At 69.6% G+C, this 22759-nt stretch overlaps 7 protein-coding genes across 7 annotated transcripts in view; 4 read left to right on the plus strand and 3 right to left on the minus strand.

The window, feature by feature from the left end:
* Positions 1–375: 375 nt before the first annotated feature.
* On the minus strand, positions 376–5147 carry CHLNCDRAFT_137245 (hypothetical protein; the record flags this gene model as incomplete). The annotated part of the gene is made up of 19 exons (XM_005845069.1): positions 376–468; positions 625–703; positions 821–899; positions 1057–1125; positions 1319–1576; positions 1759–1868; positions 2045–2138; positions 2321–2431; positions 2571–2701; positions 2822–2879; positions 3022–3082; positions 3311–3431; positions 3591–3786; positions 3928–4012; positions 4212–4259; positions 4392–4494; positions 4718–4817; positions 4954–4990; positions 5106–5147. 19 exons carry the CDS (start codon positions 5145–5147, stop codon positions 376–378), a joined length of 1875 nt encoding a protein of 624 aa, XP_005845131.1.
* Positions 5148–6140: 993 nt separating this feature from the next.
* On the minus strand, positions 6141–12352 carry CHLNCDRAFT_53981 (hypothetical protein; the record flags this gene model as incomplete). The annotated part of the gene is made up of 21 exons (XM_005845070.1): positions 6141–6275; positions 6555–6656; positions 6821–6982; positions 7216–7332; positions 7593–7682; positions 8055–8159; positions 8381–8442; positions 8624–8673; positions 8758–8873; positions 9080–9144; positions 9406–9475; positions 9732–9863; positions 10066–10155; positions 10406–10517; positions 10712–10803; positions 10969–11063; positions 11243–11294; positions 11526–11582; positions 11843–11956; positions 12086–12190; positions 12299–12352. The coding sequence occupies 21 exons, from the start codon at positions 12350–12352 to the stop codon at positions 6141–6143; spliced, it is 1977 nt and encodes a 658-aa protein (XP_005845132.1).
* Positions 12353–12857: 505 nt separating this feature from the next.
* Positions 12858–15122, plus strand: CHLNCDRAFT_137247 (hypothetical protein; the record flags this gene model as incomplete). Its single annotated transcript, XM_005844963.1, has 3 exons — positions 12858–12910; positions 13004–13087; positions 13520–15122. 3 exons carry the CDS (start codon positions 12858–12860, stop codon positions 15120–15122), a joined length of 1740 nt encoding a protein of 579 aa, XP_005845025.1.
* A 1485-nt stretch (positions 15123–16607) lies between these two features.
* On the plus strand, positions 16608–16931 carry CHLNCDRAFT_26248 (hypothetical protein; the record flags this gene model as incomplete). The annotated part of the gene is made up of 1 exon (XM_005844964.1): positions 16608–16931. A coding segment is annotated over one exon (324 nt), but the record flags the coding sequence as incomplete, so codon positions are not given.
* A 517-nt stretch (positions 16932–17448) lies between these two features.
* CHLNCDRAFT_137249 (expressed protein) lies at positions 17449–18710 on the minus strand (the record flags this gene model as incomplete). Its single annotated transcript, XM_005845071.1, has 4 exons — positions 17449–17574; positions 17766–17927; positions 18098–18337; positions 18642–18710. The coding sequence occupies 4 exons, from the start codon at positions 18708–18710 to the stop codon at positions 17449–17451; spliced, it is 597 nt and encodes a 198-aa protein (XP_005845133.1).
* A 22-nt stretch (positions 18711–18732) lies between these two features.
* CHLNCDRAFT_137250 (hypothetical protein) lies at positions 18733–21977 on the plus strand (the record flags this gene model as incomplete). The annotated part of the gene is made up of 9 exons (XM_005844965.1): positions 18733–19046; positions 19322–19394; positions 19613–19673; positions 19893–20003; positions 20248–20353; positions 20665–20768; positions 21003–21175; positions 21398–21528; positions 21740–21977. The coding sequence occupies 9 exons, from the start codon at positions 18733–18735 to the stop codon at positions 21975–21977; spliced, it is 1311 nt and encodes a 436-aa protein (XP_005845027.1).
* Positions 21978–22220: 243 nt separating this feature from the next.
* CHLNCDRAFT_137251 (hypothetical protein) overlaps positions 22221–22759 on the plus strand; it is a gene marked incomplete at both ends in the record, with an annotated part of 5257 nt that continues 4718 nt past the window's right edge. Inside the window, 2 exons of the mRNA XM_005844966.1 lie at positions 22221–22234; positions 22622–22733. Of these exons, the coding sequence (XP_005845028.1) occupies positions 22221–22234; positions 22622–22733 (126 nt within the window). The remainder of the gene's footprint in view (positions 22235–22621; positions 22734–22759) is intronic.

Genomic DNA, 22759 nt, shown 5'->3' on the forward strand with positions numbered 1-22759 from the left:
ATGCACTCCATTGCTGCTGGCGTTGTACAGTTTCCTTGCTCAGGCAAGGTGCTGCAAGGCAAATGCAACACACACCAAGGAAGATATACTGGTGTATCTGGTTGCAGCGGTCGTCAGGAGAGGGCAAGAAACGGGGTCAGGTAGATGAGCAGTGCTGGAAAGATAAAGCGACGCTCTGGACAAGGGCATGTGACTCAGCAAAAATTGGGGAACGAATCGCTATTCGGGATGCATAACATTTGGGGGCGGGATGCAAATGGGAATCCCGCTATGGAGGTTTGGAGGTTACACGCGCAGGGAGGGTCCCCGAATGGTCACGCCGGCATCACGCCGGCTGGATGGGCAGGTGACGAGTCAGGGCGGCGCCGGGAGCGCCTATGCCAGGGGGGCCGGCTCGCCGCTGCTGGTCTCCAGCAGAGACTCAGGGCTGCAGTCCTCCTCATACCCCACCAGGTCGTCAAAGTTGCCCTGGAGCCAGGGCGAGTACAGGGCAGGGCGCGTGCCAGCAGCTATCAAGTCAGCTTGGAAGCGCAGGAGAGAGCTGCCAGCTCCACATGGGAGGAAGAAAGCTGCGCATGCAGGCAGGCAGGCCAGCAGGTGCCAAGGCCAGCTGCCAGCGCTCACCAGCAGGAAGGACTCTGGCAGGTCACCGGCATTGGTCATCTGGCACACCTCCCCCGCGGTCGAGTTGCTGGGGATCCAGCTGCGGGGCGCGGGGGAGGGGCGACGGCGCCACGGTCAGCACCACGATGCTGAAAGGGTGTAGCGTCAAGACGAAGCTCTTTTAACCACCATGCAGAACCAGGATCAAGACCCCCACCTGATGAAGTAGTCCTCAAACAGCAGGTCCGCCTGCAGACCCTCCACGCTCAGCACATCCGTCAGCGGCGGCAGCGCGCCTGCAAAGAGCGGTGGAAGGGCAGGGGGGGCAGCACGATGTAAACAACAGTAACTGCCACAAGTCGTGCCACAAACCAGGCACAGGCCAGCGCGGCAGGAGGTGAGGGCGAACAAGCACCGGAGAAGCCCCAGATGCAGCCCAACCTGGCGCCTCACCTTCGTCCACCTGCGGCTCTGGCAGCTCGCCGCCGATGGTGGTGATGAGCATGCGGGCATCCACGCGGCCTGCATCACATACAGGTGCGCAATACCACCAAAGCAGCACGGTCGGCAGACAGGCGACGGCCTCCAGCCACCCGCGCAGGCTGCCAGCGCAGGCTGGCAGCTGCCTGCCAGGGTGAAGCACCTGCTCGCAGAACGCGCGCGCCGCCGGCGGCAGCAGAAGCAGCAGCGGCAGGGGCAGCGGCGGCAGGCTCACCCGGAGCGGAGAAGCTGTCAAAGTCCAATCCTCCAAGCGGCAGCTCATCCAGCGCTGCCAGGCCGCCTGCTGCCGCCGCCTGCGGGTCAGGTCTGGATCCCGCCCCGGTGAGCAGCTCCTGCTTCAGGCCTCGGCCGGCCGAGGCCGCCGCCGCCAGCAGGCGCCGCCGCTGCTCCTGCTGCTCGCTGCCGTCGCTCTGGTCGCCCAGCGCATCCTCAACAATCGCAGCCGCCTCCTCGGTCTCGTTAGCGCTCAGCACTGCGGGAGCCACATGCAGGGTTCAGCCGGGCAGCAGGCCAGGGAGGGGGGCTGGGCCGGCAAGCAATACACGCCTGCACTGCTGGAGACACGAGGAGAGCTGAAGAGGGAGGCTGCCGAGCGCAGGCTGGCAGCCCTGCAGCCAGCTGCCCGCAGCGCCAGCCGCCCACCAAGCCGCGCACCTGACAGCAGCGGGATGGGCGGCACTGCAGTGACTGACTCGTAGATGGCGCCCTGCCACTCGCACGGCACCCGCAGCCGCAGGCTGCACAGGCCGTCGATGAAAGTCATCCTGCGGGCGGCAGCGCAGGGAGGGCAGGGGGAAGGGGAGTGGTGGGATGGCAGGCAGGCAAGCAGGCAGGCAGCCAGGCACGCAGGCAGGCTGCAGCGGCCAGCCAAGGCAGCCCATGCGCCAACCAGCCCATGCGCCAATCAGCCAGCCCGCCAGGCAGGCACCCGCCTCCCCACCTGGTCTGCTCAACGTCCAGCGCCAGGGGAAGCTGCCCCTCGGTAGCGGTGTGGGGCGGGAAGTAGTAGGCGGGGGGCAGGCCCACCAGGTACTCTGCAGTGGGGGTGTCAGGGGGAGCCCAGCGGTCACCCTCTGGCTGCGGCACGCGGCAGCAGCGGCGGGAGCAGGGCGGTGCCTCCAGAGGGCAGGCCCCAGGCAGTCTTGAATGCACCTCCACCGGCAGGTGCTACCGGCAGCATCTGGCAGCCAGGCACCCCCGGCGGCGGCTGCAGCACCTGCTGCGCGGGCGTTGGGGGTGCCGAGGGCGGTCACATTGACGGCGTTGAGCACGTCGGCGGCGTCGATGCCGATGTTTGGGATCACCTCTCCGTTGAAAGTGTCGGTGACTGTTAAGCAATGGGACAGGGGCAGCGCGGGCGAGGCGAGCAGGTGAGCAGTCGAGCAGAGCAGGTGAGAGCGTGCAGTGGCAAGCCAAGGGCAGGGTACAGTGAGGGAACACCCAGCCACGCCACGCCGCAGCGCTACCTGTCAGGCACTTGGGCTGCGGCAGGTACACGTCTGCGTTGCACACCAGCCACATGCGCACGGCAGCGTGCTGGATGATGCCGTAGCCCATGCAGCACAGGCTGTCGGCGATGAACAGCTGGCAGGCGGGCCTGCGGGCAGCGGGAAGGCGAGGAGGGAGGGGAGCGGGCACCAGGGCTCAGCCTCCCTCAGCTACCTGCATCCCATGGAAGGATGGAAAGGCGCAAGCGCATGCCGCTGCTGCCACTCACTCTGCCATGCACATCGGCACCGGCGGCTCTGGCCCCGGGGCGGGCGCCGGGATCGGGCCTGCAATCGGAAAGCGGCGCTGGTGGGCAGGGGCAAAGGGAGGAACGGGGACCACGGCTGCCTGCCGCCGCTGCTGGCTGGACAAGCCCCGCAGGATGGCACGCACGAATGTGCCTGGCGGCGCTGCTGCTCTTCCACTCACTGTAGGAGGGCGCAGGGACGGGCGCAGGGCCGGCCGGGGCTGGTCCTGGCCCGTAGCTGGGCTGTGGTGTGGGCGTTGGGGCGTAGCTGGGCTGTGGTGTGGGCGCATAGGTGGGTTGAGGAGCTGGCACGAGTGGAGATGGGCTTGGGGAGTCAAGCGGCGATGGGCTCGGCGAGTCAAACACAGGCGAGGGGCTCGGGCTGAAGTACGGGCTTGGGCTGGGGAACGGCGATGCGTCGGGGGATGGGGAGGGCGAGACGGGTGAAGGGGAGGGGCTGTCTGGAAACACCGGGCTGGGCGAGGGGCTGGGCGACTCCTCTGGAGGCGACGGGAGCGGGGGCCTGGGGAAGGGCGGTGGCCGCGGGGTTGGCGGCGGCGGCTTTAACGGCTTGGACGGCGACGGAGGCGGCCTGGGGGAAGGCGAAGGCGGCCTGTGTGGATCAAGGAAATGCGGAGGTGAGATTTTCGGGGTGGATGCGTTTTCGGTGGATGCGGGACAAAGACAGGGGCAGGTGCTACCAGTTGCTTGTCAGCTGGCAGCAGCGGCAGCGGCAGCTGCGCCACCTCACCGCAGGCGCACGGGGGTCGGCGGGCGGGGCGGCAGTGGCGAGGGCGGCGGCCTTTTCGTAGGAGGCTTGGGGGGGCGAGGCCGCGGCGGCGGCCGCTTGGGCGGCCGCTTTGGCGGCCTGGGGGGCTTGGGGCGAGGCGGCGGCAGTCGCTTGGGCGGGGGCCGCTTGGGCGGCGGGGGCGACTTGGCGATGACGACTGCAAGGAAGGGGCGAGGACTGACAGGTCAGGCGTGGCAGTGACACACTACAGCCGCAGCTGACAGATGGCGATGCCGCCGCTGTGGCCAGCCCCGCCGGCGCCCCCGCCTGGCAGCCGCAGCGCGGCAGGCGCACCCACCCGGCAGCAGCGTGGTGACCGTGGCGCCCGGCGCCAGGCAGGCGGGGCCTGCAGGCACCTCCACAGCGCCTGCCGTGGTGGCCCACTGCAGCGGCAGCAGGCGGCAGCAGCAGCAGCAGCATGGAGGGCAGCAGGGGCCGGCAGGCACAGCCGCCACATAAGGCAATGAGCAGGCGAGGCCAGGTGAGGCAGCTGGGGGGCACCGGCTGGGACAACAGGCACGGCAGCGCAGCACGGCGCGCAGGTCCCCCCCGAGGCCGGCTGCCGCCGCCGGGCGCACGCACCAGGGCGTTGGCCGCCTCTGCCGTGGTGCCATCAATGGTGGCCTTGACCTGCGGCACACAGATCCGGGCGGCCAGCTGCCGTTTCCTGGCGCACAACAAGCACTCCTCTGGCCGCCATGCCGACCCTAAATGCCCCGCCCTGCGGGGCCGTGCCAACCAACCAGCAGCATGCCCCCTCACCTGGACTGCAGCAGCGGTGAGTATGCGCATGGGAGCGGTCACCCAGGAGCCGTTTGCCGCCACGCACGACAGCCCCGGCTGGCCGTCGGCGGCGCCCAGCCACCTGCACACACGGCGGCGGCCGGGGGGCGTGCGTCGGGGCGTGCACGACGCCTGCCGCCGCACCGCATGCATGCTGCGGCGGCTGCGCAGCCTCGATGCGGGCAGGCGGCGGCCAGCAGGCAGCAGGCGGCAGAAGCGCTGCAGGCGGCAGACTGCAGGCAGCAGGCAGCCAGCAGCCCGGTGGCGGCAGGAGAGCTGGCAGGCGGCAGGCGGGCACCACTCACTCCACCATGGCGAGCGTGACGCCGTTGGCGGCCAGCTGCGCGGCAAACTGGCGCACGCCCACCCGCAGCTCTGCATCGGTGTTGGCCTTGGCGGGGCCGCCTGCGGGGCGCGCGGAGGAGGGGGCAGGCGGCAGGACGTGGCGCACACGGCAGCGCAGCAGGGCAAGACCTGTGCAGCATCATGTGCGATGCACGGCGGGCACCGCTGCGAGGGCTGGCAGCGTGGCAGCACCCACCCTGGACCTTGAAGCGCACCTCCACCCGCACGCCGGGCTGCAGCAGGAGACAGGCAGGCAGGGGCGAGCACAGAGCAGCGCACGCGGTCAGCACAGCGAGCGGTGCTGCCAGGCAGGCTGCACATGGGGACACGGCCGAGCGCGCAACACACGCAGCCGCAGCCGGGCAGCAGCTGTAGCTTTTGGCCGCTCATCCAGGCACCTGCGCGAGGGAGCCTGCACAGCATGGGAAAGGGGGCAGAGGCAGCAGCCGTGGACAGGCGGGCCGCAGCAAGGCGGGAAGGGGGAAATGGCGGCGGCGGCAGCGTGGCGGCGGGGCGGGAGGCGCGCCACCCCCGCAACCCAGCCACCAGGCACCGCGGATCCCTTGTTTTTCGGACTCGGGTGCTCGCACACACGCCCTGGGCCCGCTTCGGGAGTAATGCCCGAGACCTCAACACGGCGCCTGCCGCGTTTGGAGCAGTGCGGGGCTCCTGGCCTCCAGGCTGCCTAATACGGCTGTCGGGAGGCTGGGATCTGACAGCGGCGCCCAGCAAGGTGCTGAGCGAGGTGCCGGCATCTCTGACATGTCGGACATCCCTCCTCGGGGCCAGGCGGGGGGCGAAAACCCCAAAACGGGAAACCCTGCACGCCCGCTGAGCGAGCTGAAAGCGAGAAACCATGCCTCACCTCCGGCCAAGCAGCAGCAGAGGAGGGTTAGCAGGGCAGGTGACCACACGCAACGCGGTCCCGACATTGCGCCGACAAAGACTGTGAAGGATCCAACGCCGCAGAGGCTTTCTGGCTTAAACTGTGGTGCCAGCTGGCACTCCTGCCGTACACCAGTCAGGGAACCATGCTGCTGTTGCGAAAGTGCGCTGGCGAATGCCGAGAGTTCTGCCTTGCGCGCTTGATGCGGCATGCTTGGGCAAGCGTGCAGTGTCTGCCCGTCGGCGCCGCCATCTGACCCGCCGCCATGGATGTTGCTTTACTTTGCCTTGTGGCATGTTCATGCAGCAATTGGCTTACCAAAAGAAAACAGAGAGCATGATACACAGCCAATCGTATGGTATGGTACACAGCAGGCCCGCGCAGACGGCCGCCGCCCCCGGGCGCCCCCGCCTGCCGCCTGCCGCCGCCGCCTGCCGCCGATGCCAGCAAACGCTCCCATCTCCTCTCCACACTCTCCTCGCAGACGCTCTCCCTCCCTACGCCCCCAGCTTGTTCTGTATGCGCGCTATCAGCTCGTCCTTCTTGCCTCCCACCGTCAGGCCACGGGACCGCAGCCACATCTTGAGCTGGTCAAGCGTCAGGCTCTTGAGCGTGCCCGCCGCCGCCTTGGCCTGCGGCCGGGACAACCAGCTAGCATCGGCCACGCATCGTTCGACAGAGGGAGCTGTGTGCGGCCAGCAAGCACAGGCGGCGTGGGGGCATCCGCATCCACGCAGGGGTGCCCGCAGCGGCCATGGCAAAAGCGGGCAGGCAACCACCGAGCCTTCTGGGCCCACCCATCTGCTCCCCCAGCTGCCGTGCCCAGCTCTTTTGAGGGCCCGCAGCCACCCACCAGCCCCTGCACACCAGCCGCCTGCACACCAGGGACCCCCGCAGCACCTCCCAATCACCTCCACACCCAGCGCCGCCACAGCATCTGCGTCCACCGGCGCAGCAGCCGCCCGCTTGGTGCCGGCCTTCTTGGGCTCGTCATCTGTGAGGCCGCACGCCTCCTGCTCGCATGACGGGTGGCGGCCGCACGAGGAGGAGCATGCACAGTCGGCCAGCTGGCAGCAGCACCCGGCCATGCCAGCAAGCAGCGACACCGTGACGGCACACAGCCGCGTGTGGGCAGGACACACGGCTCCTTCCCTGCTCCTTTCCTCCTTTGCCCCACCTTGAACCCCAGGATCGCCTGCATGCGCGCCGCCACCTCCGCCACCTCCTCGTCATCGGCCCCCTCCCCCGCCTCCTCCTCCCACCCAGGCAGCGTGGGGTCCCCTATGGAGCTGTCCTCCACCAGGCACGGCTCCATGCCCTGAGCCAGCGACTCGAGCACCTGAGGGAGGCGGCAGGGCGGCGGGAAGCATGGGGGCAGCGGGAGCAGCGGGGGGGCAGCGGCAGGTGCGGTTTGCGAGCAAGATAGGGGAGGAGGAGGGGTATCGGCCCGGCCGGCGTGGCGCGGCAAAGGCCGGCCAGCGCGCAGCGACATAAACGTGCCCTGCTGCCACCCCAGCACGCACGCACGCACACACACACATCCCCAGCCCGGGCTTCCCCTGCCCAGCCCACCTCGTAGTGTCGCTGCAGGGCGGGGTTCAGCACGCTGCCGCAGTCAAAGGCGGGCAGCTGCAGCTCCAAGATCAGGACCTCGGCCGCCGCCACCTGGCTCTCGCTGGGCGCGTGGCGCTGCAGGGGGCAACAGGGGGTGCGCGGGGCTCGGCAGTGGGGCACCGCATGCAACCATGGCGATGCCGGCACTGCCGCCAGCTCCCACGCTGGCCCCCTCTCTCCCCCCATCTCACTCGCTCACACACACTCTCTCTTCCTCACCCATAACACACAACAAGCCAACCGACACACACGCACACACAGGCGTGCATCCACACTCGAGCGCGCGCACATCCACATACACACACACACACACACAGTCCCCCACCCCCGCTCACCACAGCCCCCACGAAGTCTGCAGAGGTCTCTGGGTGGCGGATGTCGTCCATGAAGGGGAGGTAGATGAGGTGCATGCCCGGGGGGGTGGCCTGCGGGGTCGGCGGCGCGCACGGCGAGGCAGGCGGGGTGGGCGGCTGCACGCGGGGGGCCCGCAGCGGCGGCCCTCCCATCCCGGCTGAAACAGCAGGACCCGGCTCATGCGCAGGGGGCATCATCAAGAGTGGAAGCCGCCGCGGCGAGGCCGTCGCCGCACACGTGACCCCGCCCCGCTGCCCTGCCACATGCATGCACCGAGCAGCAGCAGGCACACAAGCGCACACACATTGGCGCAGATGATGGATCCCACCCCGCCACCCAGGCATGCAAACTCCCCCACCTGGCCCCCACCCTGCCACCCAAGCACGCGTCCTGCCCCACCTTGTACCCAACCCGCCGCCCAGGCACGCGCCCTCCGCACACACCTGGCTGCCGTCGTCGTACTGTGTCTCTTCCTGCGGCAGCAGCGCCACCAGCGTGGGCGTGCGCGCCTTGGTGGGCGCCACCCGGCACACCGCCATGGTGCCGGTCTGCTTAGAGGGCAGACGGGGGAGGGGAGGCGGCGGGCAGGGCAGTCGGAGGTGGGACGTGGGGCGGGGAGGTGAGCAGGCATGCAGGCAGGCACCACCACCGCCACCGCCACCACCACCACCACCACCACCACCACCACCACCAAACATCCATTCATACATACATACATTCAAACGTACATACAATCATACATGCACGCCACCACACCCCCGGGCTGTACCTCGCGCATGACGTCCCACAGAGCGATGAAGCACGTGGCGCTGCCCGCCACCTCCTTCTCGTCTGCGGGCGGCGACGGGCGGCGGCGGTGGCAGGGGGCGTGGGGAGACGGCCGGGCAGGCCAGCCGGGTGGGCGCATGGAGAGGCACAGCAGGGAGGTGTGGGGGCCATGGCAGCAGTACCAGCCATGCCAGCGAGGCCACCGATCTCACACCACGCACACACCACGCCCCATGCCACCCACCTGGGTATATAAAGGTACTGTTTCGGGTCTGGTGGTGCTCCTTCAGGCAGCTGCAGGGCGAGGGAAGGCGTGGCGTCAGCAACCTCCCGGCCCTGCCCACCGCCAGAGCCTGCCACACGACAGGGACGCAGCACCACCACCGCACAACACAGCCACCCGAGCCTCGCCTGATGGGCTTGAACCCCAGCAGCGTCATGCCCCGCTGCCCCACCCCCTTGATCTGCCGAGTCTCCTCGGGAGTGATGTAGACCTGGGCAGGCGGGGGTGGTGGTGGCAGCGCAGGACAGGTCGAGGCAGGGCAAGGCAGCGCGAGGTGGTTGCGGCGCCGGGCAGTGGGAGAGGCAGGGACGGGAGCGGCAGGCGCGATGTGGCACCCTGCTGATTCCCGCCCCAGCCTGGCACCTCGCCGCCCCCCGAGACTGCAGCACGGCCCGCCCGCCAGCCGCCCGCCCCCACCTTTGGGTATCTGTTTCCCTTCTTAAAGTAGTAATGAAGTATCTGATCCTTCTCCAGCGCCTCGCCTGCGGCGTCACCGCAGCTTGGAATGAGGCAAGGGTGCAGGGCAGGGTCGGCCCTCCCGCCCGTCAACCAGCCAGCATGCCAGCAAGCAGGCCCGCCGGGCCCCCACAGCAAGCCACCCCAGCCAGCCATTCAGCAGCCCCACCCCCCCACCACCACAGCCCACACGCACACCACCACCACCACCACAGCCCACACGCACACCACCACCACCACCACCGCCGTCACACACACCCAGCAGGCCACCCCACCCAGCCACCCACCCGTGTACTTGTCGATCTGCGCGGTGGCTGCCTTCACCTCGTGCCCGGTGCGCCCCGAGATCTTCAAAGCCTGCGGGAGAGCAGGCAGAGGCGCAGGCGGGGAGGGCAGGCAGGCGAAGGGGCACAGGTGGGGAGGGCAGGAGAGTTGGGAGGGCAGGCGGTCAGTCCACGTGGGCAAACAGGCAGGTGGCGACGGGCAGGGGCAAACCGCGCAGAGCGCGCAGAACGCAGGCACCGAATGGTTAGGTAGGTCTACTAAACCGGTTTTTTTCTGAAACCCATATCGGCAGGCCCAGAGCCAGCAGGGCGCCCCGCCGCAAGCGTACCGGCGGAATGCGCTGGCGCTGCACCATCTGGTACAGCTTCACCGCCAGCTCCAGCCCTTTGCCCAGGCGCCAGAGGATGGAGCCCACCGCGCGCCGCTTGTGCGCCTTGCTGCGCACCACGGTGAACAGGTCCTGCGCAGGTGTGTGTGTGTGTGCGTGTGTGTGTGTGTGTGTCCCGTGCAAAAGGCAGCTCGCCACGTGCAGCATGACGGGTCGCCCTTCCCCCACCCTTCCCCCGCCCACGCCGCCCTGCCCGCAGCGCCCGCCAGGCCTCCCACAATGCCACCAGTGGGGCGGCACCACCGCAGCTGCCCCGACCCTGCCGGCGGCTCACCCTGAGGCGGAAGACCTGCTGCGCCTCCTCCGCCACCTCCTCCCCCTCGCCGCCGCCCGCCGTGGCCTGACCCCGCAGGAACAGCAGCACCTGATTGCGGGCAGGGCAGGGAGGGGCGGGGTGGACAGTCAACAACAAACAGCGCAGATGGGCAGGGGGCAGGGGCGCCCCCAACACGCCCAACCAACGGAACAGGCTACCCCTTGGCAGGGCGCTGCTTTGGCACCCCAGAGCCCTGGCATGGCTCCCGTCGCAGCGGCCGTCCAGCCAGCGGCCCCTTCCGCCCTCCCCGGGCAAGCAGGCTTGCACGGCAGCCCCTGGCGCTACGCGGCGGGCGCACGCTGCGCCAGAAGGGCTGCAAGTCGAAGGCGGCGGCGGGGGGAGCCATGGGGTACAGCTCCACCAGGGTACCGGCATCCCGCAGCGTGCGCAGGTGCCCCTCCAGCTGCCGCCTGCGGTACCGGTGGGACGGAGGAGGGGTGGGGCGCCCGGGAGGGACAAGCGGCACGTGCAAGTGGCCAGGGCACGGGTAAGGGGGTCAAGCGGCGTGCCAGGTATGGTGGGCGGGGTGCGGGGTACCGGGGCGGGACGGGGCAGGCAGGGGCAGGCAGGGGCAGGCGGTCCCGGCAGGCGGTCCCGCACACACCAGCGGTGGGAGGGGTCGTGGCCCTTGTCATACCGCTGGAAGGGCAGCTCGGTGCGCGTGAACACCAGCAGGCGGTGCGTGGCCTTGGGGCCCTGCGAGGGCGGCAGGGGGAGGCGACGGCCAGGCCTGTCGAGGCAACGCCCTGGCGCAGATGGTTGCACGAGAGGCAGGCACGCGCACATGCCATGCAGTGGCGGTGACGCACGCGCGCACACACACAAGCACGCGCACACGGACACACACATGCACACGCGCACCTTCATGCTGCTGCACATGTGGCGTGCCATCCAGAACGCACTGATCAGGCACTGCGCGTCCTCCTTGCTGCCCACATTTTTCTCAAAGAAGCTCACTGCAGGTGGGGAGCAGGGGCGGGGCAGGCGAGCGCAGGAGGACAGGGCTGACAGAGAGGAAGAGGTGGCCGGGGAGGCAGGCAGGCACTGCTGCCGATGGTGTGCAAGGCAGCAGGCGGGGGGGTGGCAGGCGGGGGGCTAATGGCGGCCAGGGCACACAGCCAGCAGCAAGGCTCACGGGAAAAGTCTTCCAGCTGCCTCACTGACTCGGCGCCTGGCTGCTCCAGCGGCTGCGGCAGTGGGCATGCGGCACAGCAGGCAGGTGGGGAGCGGCCAGATGCAACACCAGGTTGGGTAAGCGCGCCTGCTGGCTCCTTCTTGCTGGCTGCCCTCCAATTCCTGCTGTGGCCCACCGCACGCTGCACCCTGCCCACTGTGCATCGATCCTTCCGCCAAAGCCAGGGGGGCCTCCTACACCCCGCGGCACCCTCCCTCCACTCACCCACCCACACCACACACACCTGCAGCAGGTAGCAGCCCTCGAAGTCGCTGGCCACCTCGGCACTCTTGGCGGCGGCCTGCAGGCAGGCGGGTAGGGCGGGTGGCGGGGCGCAGCAGGCAGGCGAGGCTGCACCCAACAAAAACCACCAACCCAGCATCCAGCCAGCTGCCCCTGGCAGGAAGCCCCAACACCGCCGCCCCCAGCACCCCACCCACACCACAACAAGCTGCCCACCTGCGCACCCCACGCGCCTCCCAGCAAGCCCTGCCCGCAGCCCCCCACACACAGCACAAACACAGGCAGCCCCAGACCACCCGCTCAGCCAGCGGCGCGCACCGCATTGTACAGCAGTACCGCCATCTCGTCGCCCGCCGCCGAGATGATCTTCTGCTTCATGATGTGGAGGGCCACCTTCGCCGCAGCTTCCAGCCAGCTCAGCCCCGCAAAGTCCTGCGGGCGGCGTTCAGGTTGGGTACAGGATTCCACACGCGTGTTTCGGCACTAGGCGCAGGCCGCCTGCGCTGCGCAGCTGGCACAGAGGCCCATGCCACGGGCGCCGCCTACGCCCCCGGCACCCACCTTCTCCTCCTCCTCCTTCCCCTCCTCATCCACCTCGCATGGCTCCAGCATGGCGGGGGAGGCGTCGATCAGGAACACGATCCGCTCCTTGCTGGGCTCATACTCCTGCGGGGTGGAAAGCGCGGCGGCACGGCAGCCCGCGGCGCGATCGGGCGTGCCGGTCGGCGGCACGCACAAGGAGAGCTCGAGCGGGCCGCGCGGCACAGAGCTCACCTCGGGCTCCTCAAAGTCGTCTCCCCACACCGACTCGTCCCAGACGTCGGCCATGGCGCGGCCCTGCGAGGATCCAGGGTGGCGCAGAGAGGTGGGCTAGGAGGCGGCAGCGGCAGTGGGTGGGTTAGGCGGCGGGTGCGACGGCAAGGCGGCGGAGAGGCGTGGGCGACCTAGGGCCGACTGCTGGTGACACCTGTGACTGCACTGGCCGTTCCGAGCCAGTTGCAGCGCAGGAGAAGGCCTGGTCGGAGCGACTGGGTGATCTGGCTCGCGGTCGGCGCTCCTGGCGCGTCGGTCAGGCGCGTAAAGATGGCTGCAAAGCCTCCAAGCCCATGCAAATGTGTCAGGGCGGCGATCGAAGGCCACAGAGAGCAAGCGGGGCATCATGCGGAGCCTGCTGCGCCTCCTTGTGCGCAGGCAGCCTGAGAGGGCGACCTGCAAGCCCCGGACGCAATTCCCTGCTAACCCGCGCAGCGTCACACGTCGTTGGAATACCCCAAAGAGTTTGAAGAGGGCGAAGCGCCCCTACAAGTGCAGGAGCCTGACCGGCAGAGGCGAGATGGAGGATGTGGAGCAGGCGTTTGCGACCCTGCAGTCGCTGCTGAGGGACAGGTGAGCCCGGGGCCCGCTGATCAGCCCATTGAAGCTTGCCTCGCCCGCGCCTACCCCGCCCCACGTCCCTTCCTCTTCCGCCGTTGTCTTCAGGCTGCAGGAGCTGGCTGCCAGGGAGGAGGAGGTGGCCGCCGCCAAGCAGGCGCTGCAGGAGCGCGAGGCGGCCGTGGAGCAGCGGTGAGTGGCGGCGCCGCCGCCTGCTGCTGCCCACCCCTGCCCCTCTGCCTTCCGCCCGTCCCTCTGCCTTCTGTCGGTCTCTCTGCCTTCCACCATGCGCGCCATGCAGCGCATGCTTGCTTGCGCCTGGGCAGCTCGCCCGCACTGCCGATGGCAGCCCCGGCCGCACCTGGCTTGCCGTTGCGTTTGCCGCCCGTGCGGAGCTGTCCCCCTGCTGCCTGGTCAGCCACGTTTGCCGGCTGGGCTGACCAGGCAGGCAGTGGGCAACCTGGCGCCCCTGCCCTGCGCCCTGGTCGGGGCAGTGGGCACGAGTATGCAACACATCCCTGCTGCCGCAACCCGCACCTGCTGCCTCTTGCTACCCATCCCGACCGCTCCCAACCTTCCTGCCGACCACCCCCTTGCCTCCCCTCGCCCGCGCGCCCGGTGCAGGGAGCGTGAGGTGGCTCGCATCAGGTCGGCGGCCGACAAGGAAACCGCGCGGCTGCACCGCCAGTCCACGCTGCTGGCGGGGCGGGAGCGCGAGGTGGCCGAGGTGGCGGAGCAGCTGAGCGCCAAGGAGGCGGCACTGGCGGAGGCGGAGGCCGACGCCGACGCCAGGACCGCGGCGGCGCAGGCCCTGGAGCAGCGCATCCACGCCCAGATGATGGAGGCAGATGGGCACAACCAGGCGCTGGCGGGGCGGGTGGAGGCGGCGCAGTCGGAGCGCGAGCGCTTTGAGCAGACGCTGCTGTCGGCGCAGCGCCAGGCCGCGGGCGCGCACCCGGGCGCGCACCCGCAGCACCCGCAGCAGCAGGGGCCGCCGCCCATGATGGTGCTGCAGCGGCATCCCTACGTGCTGCCGCAGGCGGGGCCGTACCCGTACGTTCTGGCGCCGGTGGGCCCCGGCCAGCCTGGCCAGTTCCTGCCGCCGCCCATGGCAGGTCAGGAGGTGGTGCACCTGCAGCCCCACCCCCAGCAGCAGCACCCGCAGCAGCAGGGCCTGGAGCAGCAGCCGCCCAGCCCGGGGCCGATGATGAACGGCGGGCCGCCGCCGCAGGGCGGCATGCAGTGGCAGTATGCCACGCAGCCCGGCCTGCAGCCGGTGGCGCACTTTGGGCCCGTCACCCAGCCGCAGCAGCAGCAGGCGGGCCCGGGCGCCGCCCCCGGCCCCGGCCAGCAGGCGCCGGTGCCGGCACCGGGCGCCTTCCTGCCGCAGCAGATCGGCCTACAGGCCCCTCCCCAGCAGCCCGCCTACCAGCACCAGCACCAGCACCAGCACCAGCAGGCCTTCCCCCAGCAGGGCCTGGCGCCCCCGCAGCAGCAGCAGCAGCAGCAGCAGCAGCAGCAGCATCTGCCCTCGCCATCTCCCCACGCCTCGCCGCAGGCGCCTCAGGCGCCGTGGCAGCAGCTGGGCGTGGCGGCGGGTGGGTGGCAGCCGCCGCCGCCGCCGCCCCCGCCGCCGCATCCCGCTGCCCAGCAGCAGCAGGCGCCTGAACAGCAATATGAGGATGGGACTGCAGAGCAGGAGGCGAATGGGGAGTGGCAGGAGGAGGGGCAGGGGCAGGAGGGCGAGGGCGAGGGCGAGCATGAGCAGTACCAGCCACCTCAGCACCAGCAGCACTACCAGCAGCACGGCCAGCAGCAGTGGGTGGGCAAGAAGCCGTACAAGAAGCACTTCAAGCAGTACCGCCAGGACTACCAGGGTCAGCAGCAGCACAACCAGGGCGGCCCTCAGGGCCAGCGCCAGCAGTACCAGCAGCGGTACGAGCCCCTCAAGCAGGGCGGCCCCGCGCCGGGCCGCGGCCGCGGCTACTACCACCACCCGCAGGGCGGCAAGCCCGGGCGGGGGCAGTACCAGCAGGGCCCGCGCCGGTACCAGCAGCGCCGCGCCCTGGACGACGACTACTCTGCTTACCCCGACGACTCCGCAGCCGCCACCGCTGAGGCCAGCAGCAACAGTGAGGACGGCGCCCCCGCGGACCTGGCAGTCGCGGTGCAGATGCTTGCCGACCAGGCGGGCGGCGGCGCCGCCGCCACGGGCGCCCCCGCCTGAGCCCACGCGCCGCCGGCCAGCGCATGCGCCTCTGAACTCAACCGAATGAACTGCAGCATGATGGGGGACAGGGCGGAGCGCCACACAGTTGGCGCGGGCAGCCCCGCGGCAAGACAGCACTCTCCTCGAGCAATCTTCCTTCTCCCGAAAACAACGTTTCACGAGCTCCCGTCCTTTCTTCCTCCTGTGCGGTTAGACTTCAGCTGTGTGTTCTAATTTCTCCTGTGTCCTTGCGTTACCCTTCCCATGCCACTCCTTTTTTAATCAATCTGCCATGCTTTGTCTGCTGCCCGCTTCAACCGTCCTGGCATTGATGCGTGCACATAGCAACCACACCCCTGTGCAAGCCACCAACGCTGTGAGGCAGGAGCTACGGTTCAGCACACAGGGCCTTGTATGGATCAGCACTGGAGCAGAGAGAGGACGCGCCGCACCACATAAGCGCTACCGCCGCCGCAGCGAGCTGCCCTGCCGCTATTGGGCCGTTAATGCGCCCGTTCCGCACAACGCACTGCCTCCTCGGCGAGCTCAGCAGTCCTGCCGTCCGGCGCCCTGCCATTTCTGCAAGCCGCTCCACCACTCCCTGCCGGCCTGCAACGGCTGCCGCCGTAAGCGCGTGCAGCGGGCCCTCCCCATCCACCGCTGCGGACATCATCAGACCCATGGCTGCCAGCGCATCCGTGCCCTCCTTGGTCCTGCAGCCGGGCGGCATGGCAGGCCGCAGGGTTGGCACCAGGCGGGCAGGTCAGGCCGCGCCTGCACAGCCCCACGGCCTCGTGGTCTTTGGCAACATCCTGCTGTTGTGCTCCGGACATGGGCTGCGGCAGCAGCCGGTGAGGGGCATCCCTGTCGGCAGCGGGCAGCGGCGGCAGTACCCATGCATGGGGAGCAGCCGTCGGAGCCCCCAGTGCTTGCAGTGCGCCCCTCGGCTCCCAGCACTTTTTGGGGCTGCTTGCCCTGATACATCCGTGGCTCGCGCAGTTCAGCACAGGGGGCTCCCTCGTTGCGAAAGTCGTCAGGGCGCTGCGGAAGCGCCCCTCAGGTGCATCTGCTACAGATGATTGCATTCGCAGCTCATTAGTAGTGCAGGAAGAGCCCTGACCTCTTGGCGGGCCTGCTCGCCACCGCCACCGCCACTGCCGCCTTCCGTTGGGTGGTGCCCATCTTGTGTGCTACCACACACGCTGATACCAATGCCTTTCGCAGGCGCATGACCAAGAAGGCAGGAAAAAAGGCAGGGACTGGTGCGCCGCCAGCAGCCGCGGGAGTGGCGCCTCCTGTGCGTCGGCCCACTCCATTGCCTACCCCCAGCTGGCAGCCAGCCAGGAGCAGTGCGTTGTGCAAGCTGCGCTGCCCTGCAAGTCCTCCCTCCGCGCCCCTCCACCCTCCCCCTCCCACTACATCAGTCGCTCAGTGCAACCACGCGTTCCTGGGCCGCCGCCGCCCCCGCCTGTCGCCGTGCCTGTGCCTGTACCGCAGGGCGTGCTGGCGGGCGGCCAGCTGGTGGTGGACCTGAGGGGCCGGGCCCTGTCCGCCGACGACTTCTGGGCCGCCATGGTCGCCGCCTGCGCGCTGCCCGCCTGGTTTGGGTGCAACCTGGACGCCTGGCGGGACACGCTGGTGAGAGGCGGCATCTCTCGCGTGCTGGATGCGCAGCCGCTGGTGGTGCGGGTGGATGCGGCGGGCATCTTTGCCCCGGGAGACAGGTACGGGCGGGTGATTGCGGAGATATTCGAGGAGGCGGCGGAGAGCGGGGCGCGGCTGGAGGTGGCGCTGCCAAACCGGGCGGCGCGGCGGCAGGCGGGGTAGCCGCGGTGGCCCGGTCGGCTGCTGGGCCTAAGGCGAGGTAAAGTTACAAGTATGAATGCTCGATAAGAACTGCATCTCTTGGTCCAAAACTAGGCTGTGTATCATATCAGACCGCTCGGGCTTGAGTGTAAGCAAAAACGAATCGCAGCAGCGGCTTGTGGGAGGGCTAGGCTGAGGGCTTGTTGGACGGGTGATTGGGGCAGCAAGCATGGGCAGGGCGCGACGCTAAAGGGGGCTCAGGGCTGCTCAAGGCACTGGCATACATCAGTTTCAAATGGCTCATACGTTGAGATGGGGCATGGGGTGTAGTAGCAGGCAGGTGGTGGGGCACTACAGCAGCAGAGAGTTGGATCGGGGGCGCCGCGCCGCCGCGAAAGGGTACACACAGCCAGGATCTGGGGGGCTCTCCGAAACTTTGGCATGCATCGGGTGGCATCCGCATAGCGATGTGCCAGGCGTTGAAAGGCCTCCGCCTGGGCACAAGGCCAGCGCAGCGGCCAGCTCAGCGGCCAGCTCATCACACCACCAGCGCATCCAGCTCGTCGTCGTGGTCGTCGGCAAAGTCTGCGCGGTGGCTGCCGCCCAGCACCGCAGACAGGTCCAGGAAGCGCTCGCCGCCGTCGGCGCCCTCCGGCGCGGAGGCCTGGGGTTGGGTTGGGTTGGGTGGGGAGCCAGCAAGCGGGTGGGGTGGGCAGGCACAGGCAGCAAGTACCCGAGCGGCACGGCCACTAGCCCCAGACGGTGCCGCTGGATGTAGAGTCGGCGCCACAGCAGGGCGAGCGCCTGGCGGCGAGCTGCGCCTGGCCCCCGCGCCCACGCATGCATGCGCCTCACCGGATGGGAGGCCTCAAACGCGCTGCGCATATCGTCGCGGGTCAGGCTGCCCTCCATGCCGCCCATCATGCTGCTGAGCTGGCTCATCACGGCTGACGCCGCCGCCTGGCCGGAGGCGGAGGCGCCGCCGCCGCTACCGCCGCCGCAGCAGCCGCTGCCAGACTGCGAGGGAGCAGGCCAGGGATGTGCAGCAGCTGTTTGATGCGAGCATGGGTCGGTTGACGTTGACATGGGAGCATCAGGGCTGTGCGGAATGCGTTGCCCGGGGAGAGACGGCGTGATCTGGGAGGGAGCGGACACAACTGTGCCCCAGGCCGCCGCCAGCTCCGCACCTCTTGCGCGCCGCCCTCGGCGCTGCCACTGCCGCCGCAGCAGCCGCTGCCGGAGGTGGAGGCGGGCTGCGCGTCCGCCAGAGAGGCCAGGTTCTTGAACTGCTGCAGAAAGGAGGAGCCGGCATCGGCATCGCTGCTGCCCGCAACGGCGGCGGTCGCCGCCACGCCCCTGCGCGCTGCAAGCCCAGGCCGCGCCGGCTGCTGGCTCGGGCGCTGGGTGGTAGCACGCTGGCCCGCCGGCTGCGGCCGCAGGGCTGCGGCACGGGCGGGGCGGCAGGCAACCGCGGCCAGGGAGGTCGCCATGCTGGGGGAGGGGCGTTAAGAGACGGTGGAGGTGCCTAGAGTACGATGGCAGCGACAGCACGCAGGGTGGAGGTCAGCGAAGGCCAGGGCCGAACGTCCAGCTCAGCGCCTAATCCACTATCTCAGCCGAAACAGCGTTGCATGCGAAGCCTTTGCCACAATATACAGTTTCCCTGAGCATCCTCAGTCCATTTCATTGCCCACAGGGGCCTGAACGAGCAGGCCCAGACCACGCTCGCACCTTGCTGCTCTCCCCGGCAGCTCGGCGTGCATCCAGCAGCACCTCAAATCCATCCAGCAGCGCGGCCATGGCAGCAGCAGCCTGCGCCTCCATGCCTTTAGTCGCCCGGCACCTGGCTGTGCCCTGCAGCGCACCCAACCGCACCTGCGCGGGCGCCTCCACATCCTACGCCCCCTCACAAGCGGCGCGCCAGCCCGCCGCGCGACTGCAGCAGCGGCGGCGGCACAGCGAAGGGGCCCGCCGTGCCGCCGCGCCACGCAGCCGCCGCGCAGTGCTGGTTCAAGCCAGCGGCGGCGAGATTGCAGAGGTGGATGATCTGAAGGGAATCCGGGTGCTGAAGAACGAGGACGACACCCCGCGGGTGGAGTACCTGGTCAAGTGGAAAGACGGCTCCCCCGACACTTGGTGAGGCATCAGCGATATGAACACAGCGGGCAGCAGCAGGGCGGAGTGAGGAGGGCAGGGAGGCAGGACGGGAGGGAGGCAGGGAGCCGTGTCCACGCCCCCGTCCAGCCAGGCCAGGCAGACGAGCAGCCAGCCGTCGGGGTCCCCGGCTCGTCGCACCTCGCACCTCGCCCACTCCGCCTGGCCCGCTCCTGCTGAGCTGCCTGCTCCTGCTGAGCTGCCTGCTCCGCCCTGCTCTGCTGCTCTCCCCCATGCCACCCCTCTGCCCCATGCAGGGAGGTAGCCACCAACCTGGCCGACAACCTGCTGCGCGACTACCAGCAGCGCTGGTGGGGCGCGGTGAAGAAGGTGCGCCCTCCAGGCGCGGCGCCCAGAATACACAATACAGCGGCGTCACGCCCGCCTGCGTGCTGCCCACACAAGAGGCCCGCAGCCGCACAGCCTGCCCCCCTGCCGACCCACGCCGTGCGTGCCGCGGCCCCCACAGCCCACCCCGGCCTGCTTGCCCCCCTGCCGATGTAAGCTTCCTGTGCCGCCTGCCTGCCTGCCTGCCTGGGCGCCTGCAGGGCGACGAGGACACCATGTTTCAGATGATGGAGGTTGGGGGCGATGTGCTGGCACGCACAGGTGAGGCATCTGGTACGGCAGCAGCTGGTACGGCAGCTGGTACGGCAGCTGGTACCGCTGGCAGAGGGCACAGCGCCCGGGGGGTCCCTCCCGCCTGCTGGCCGGCGGATGGCGCGTCTGGCTGGCGCCCACACGCCTCTGTGCCTGCCTGTGCGACTGCTTGGCCCTCCGCGCCGTCCTCCCATGTGTGCCGCCCTTCCGTCTTCCCCCCTCGCGCAGTCAACGAGGACCGGCGCACCGCGCTGCACTTTGCGGCGGCCATGGGCAAGGCGCCGCTGGTGGAGCGGCTGCTGAGGGCGGGGGCCGAGGTGGACCTCGCCGACAAGGAGGGTGGGTGGCGCTGCATGTACCGCCGCATGTACTGCTGCATGTACCGCTGCATGTACCGCTGGCGGTGGCGCTGCAGGCATCGCCGCGTGTCTGCTCTGCCGCTGGCGTGCATTCGGGCCAGCGTTTCCGCTGCTGCGGCGTGCATCGCTGCCGCTGCTGCTGCCAGCGCGTTCCTGCCGTGCAAGGCACGCCCTCTCTTAGTACCTGCGGCTCCTGCTGTCCCCTTGGCATCCCACTCCTGCAGGCTACACCCCGCTCCACATGGCGGCGGGCTACATGCACACCACCACCATCGGCGCGCTGCTGGCCGGCGGCGCCGACCCGGAGCAGGAGGATCGCCAGGGCCGCAGGTGCGCGTGTGCTGGCAGCTGGTACTGGGGCGGGAGGGAGGGCGCGCCTGCCGCTGAGTTGCTGCTGAGCTGAGGTGCTTGTGAAGCCAGGAAGCGGCGGGGGCGAGGCTGCTGGGTGGCAGCCGGGGCCCCGCGCAGCCTTGCACTCGGGCGGCCGCGTCTCGCCACCAGAAGCCGCCCGCGCCTGCACCGTTACGCTTTGCCCGCCGGCAGCCCCGCCTGCAAAGCAGCCTCCTGCTGGCCCCACGCCACATTATCCCTCGCCCCGTGCCCCCTGCCACCCACCCACCACCCCACCCGCCACCCCGCAGCCCTCTGGAGCTGGTGGAGGGCCTGCGTGCGGCACTGCCCGCGGGCAACCCCATGCTGGTGCAGCGGCGCATGCAGCTGGAGAACGTAATCCAGATGCTCTGCGGTGGGTGCGCCGCCGGCGGCGCGTTTCCGTGCACAGGGAGCGCGCACGCGGGCCGCGCTGCCCTGAGGGCTGCGCCGGGCCGAGCGGGTCGCGGGGCCGTCGCGCACGGCCGTGTTTCTGCGCCGGGCAGCTGGCCTGGCTTGTGGCCCTGGCCAGATGGGCCGAGCAGTGTCCCGTCGCACGCCCACCCACCCAGTCACACGCGCCCGCTGAACCCATCGCACCCCCATGCAGCCAACATGTTTGAGGATGTGGAGCCAGCAGCTGTGCTGGACCGGCGGGAGCGGGTGCCCGAGGCGCCCGCGGCGGACGAGGGGGAGAAGAAGGAGGGGGAGGAGGCGGCGGCGACGGCGGCGGCGGGACCGCCCGTCACCGAGTGGCTCATCAAGTTCCCGGATGAGGAGGAGGTGAGGGGGCGCGGGCTGCCGGCTGGCTGGCTGGGCGGGCTTGGAGGCGGGGGTGAGGAGAAGTGAGGGGACAAGGGCTGCCGCTGGCCTTGCACTTGCCGGCCGCCTCGCCCTCTTGTCCCCCTCCCCTCCCCCTTGCCTGCATCCGCTCACCTCCCCAGCCCTCCCTCCCACCCCTGATCACTGTGCGAAGTGCTTCCCACCCCTGCAATGCCCCCGCAGCCTGTGTGGGTGGATGCCAAGTATGTGAGCCAGGAGGTGGCCGACGACTTCGAGGCGGGGCTGGAGTATGCGCAGGCGGAGGCGGTGGTGGACATGCGGCAGCGCGGCACCATGCGCAAGTACCTCGTGCGGTGAGGCCTGGAGAAGGGAGTGGGAGCTGCGGAGAAGGGGGCGGGGTGCGGTGGTCGGGGTGCTCTGACGGGGTGCTGGGGTGGTGGGGGTGGAGGAGGCCGGCGGCGATGGGCTGCCTGCCTGCCTGCCTGCCTCGCCAGGCTGACCTCGTGTCTCCGCCTCCCTCGCGCCCGCGCTGTGCCCCCCTGCCGGCCCTCCCTGGCTCGGCAGGTGGCAGGACGACTACCCGGACACATGGGAGCCTGAGGAGCATGTGAGCCCAGATCTGATTGCCCTCTACCAGCGCCAGCAGGGCCTCTTTGACGCCTCCTCCGACTTTTCGGACAGCGACGCAGAGGGCGGCGGCGCCGGCGGCGGCGCGCTGGGTGCGCGCGGCGGCGACCAGGGCACCGCCGGCGGGTCGGCGGCGGCGGCGGCGGGCATGCAGCTGCAGGGGTCGGCGGCGTGAAGGGCTGGGCTAGCGGCGTTTGTCGTGCCACCAATCATTTAAGCACTGCCCTGCTGGCCCTGAGAAGTTGGGGAGCGCCCACACGCTCATGCGCGTATTTTCCCATATGCTTAAACCACCGAATGTTGCATTGTAATTGACCAGTCTGCTGGCCCTCAATTGCGACACTAAGCGCCGCCATGCCGCCGCCGCATGTGCATGTCATGGTGATGAGTGTCGGCGGGGGGAGCCCCAACCCGCCTCATGTCCCGATCCAGGTGAGTGAGATCCTTTGTCAGCGGCATGCGCCCCCTCGCGACCGCCTCTCGTCTGTTTGCGTCAGTCAACCCTAGCTGGAGGGCCACGCAGCAGGGACACGCAGCTGCCTTAAAATTGAAATTGCCGCGTCCCATTGCTGCACTCTCGCCTGCAGACTCCATCGGCTCGGCTGGGCCCTGCTGCCGCGCTGCTCCAGCCACTCTTGCGCACCGACCACCTGCCGCCGCGCAACTTTACCACCAATTGGCCGGTGCAGGTGATCAGGCGCAGCCCGCAGTTGCTGCAATTGCTGCAGTTGCGCCCCGCCTGTGGCGCTGCCGACCGACGAGGCCATTCCCGCCTTGACGCGCCACCACCTCCCTGCTTCCACCACCTCCTTGCTGCAGCATGGTGCGCACCAGGTCGGCCACCGGCACGGCGGCCGAACCCGAGCGGGAGGACAAGGGGATGGTGCTGCCGGCGGTGCCGTCGGCCGACGACCGCAGCAGCGACCCAGAGGTGTGTGGCTGGCGGGGCTGCGCTGG

This window comes from Chlorella variabilis (assembly GCF_000147415.1).
Source record: "Chlorella variabilis unplaced genomic scaffold CHLNCscaffold_19, whole genome shotgun sequence".
Lineage (NCBI taxonomy): Eukaryota > Viridiplantae > Chlorophyta > Trebouxiophyceae > Chlorellales > Chlorellaceae > Chlorella > Chlorella variabilis.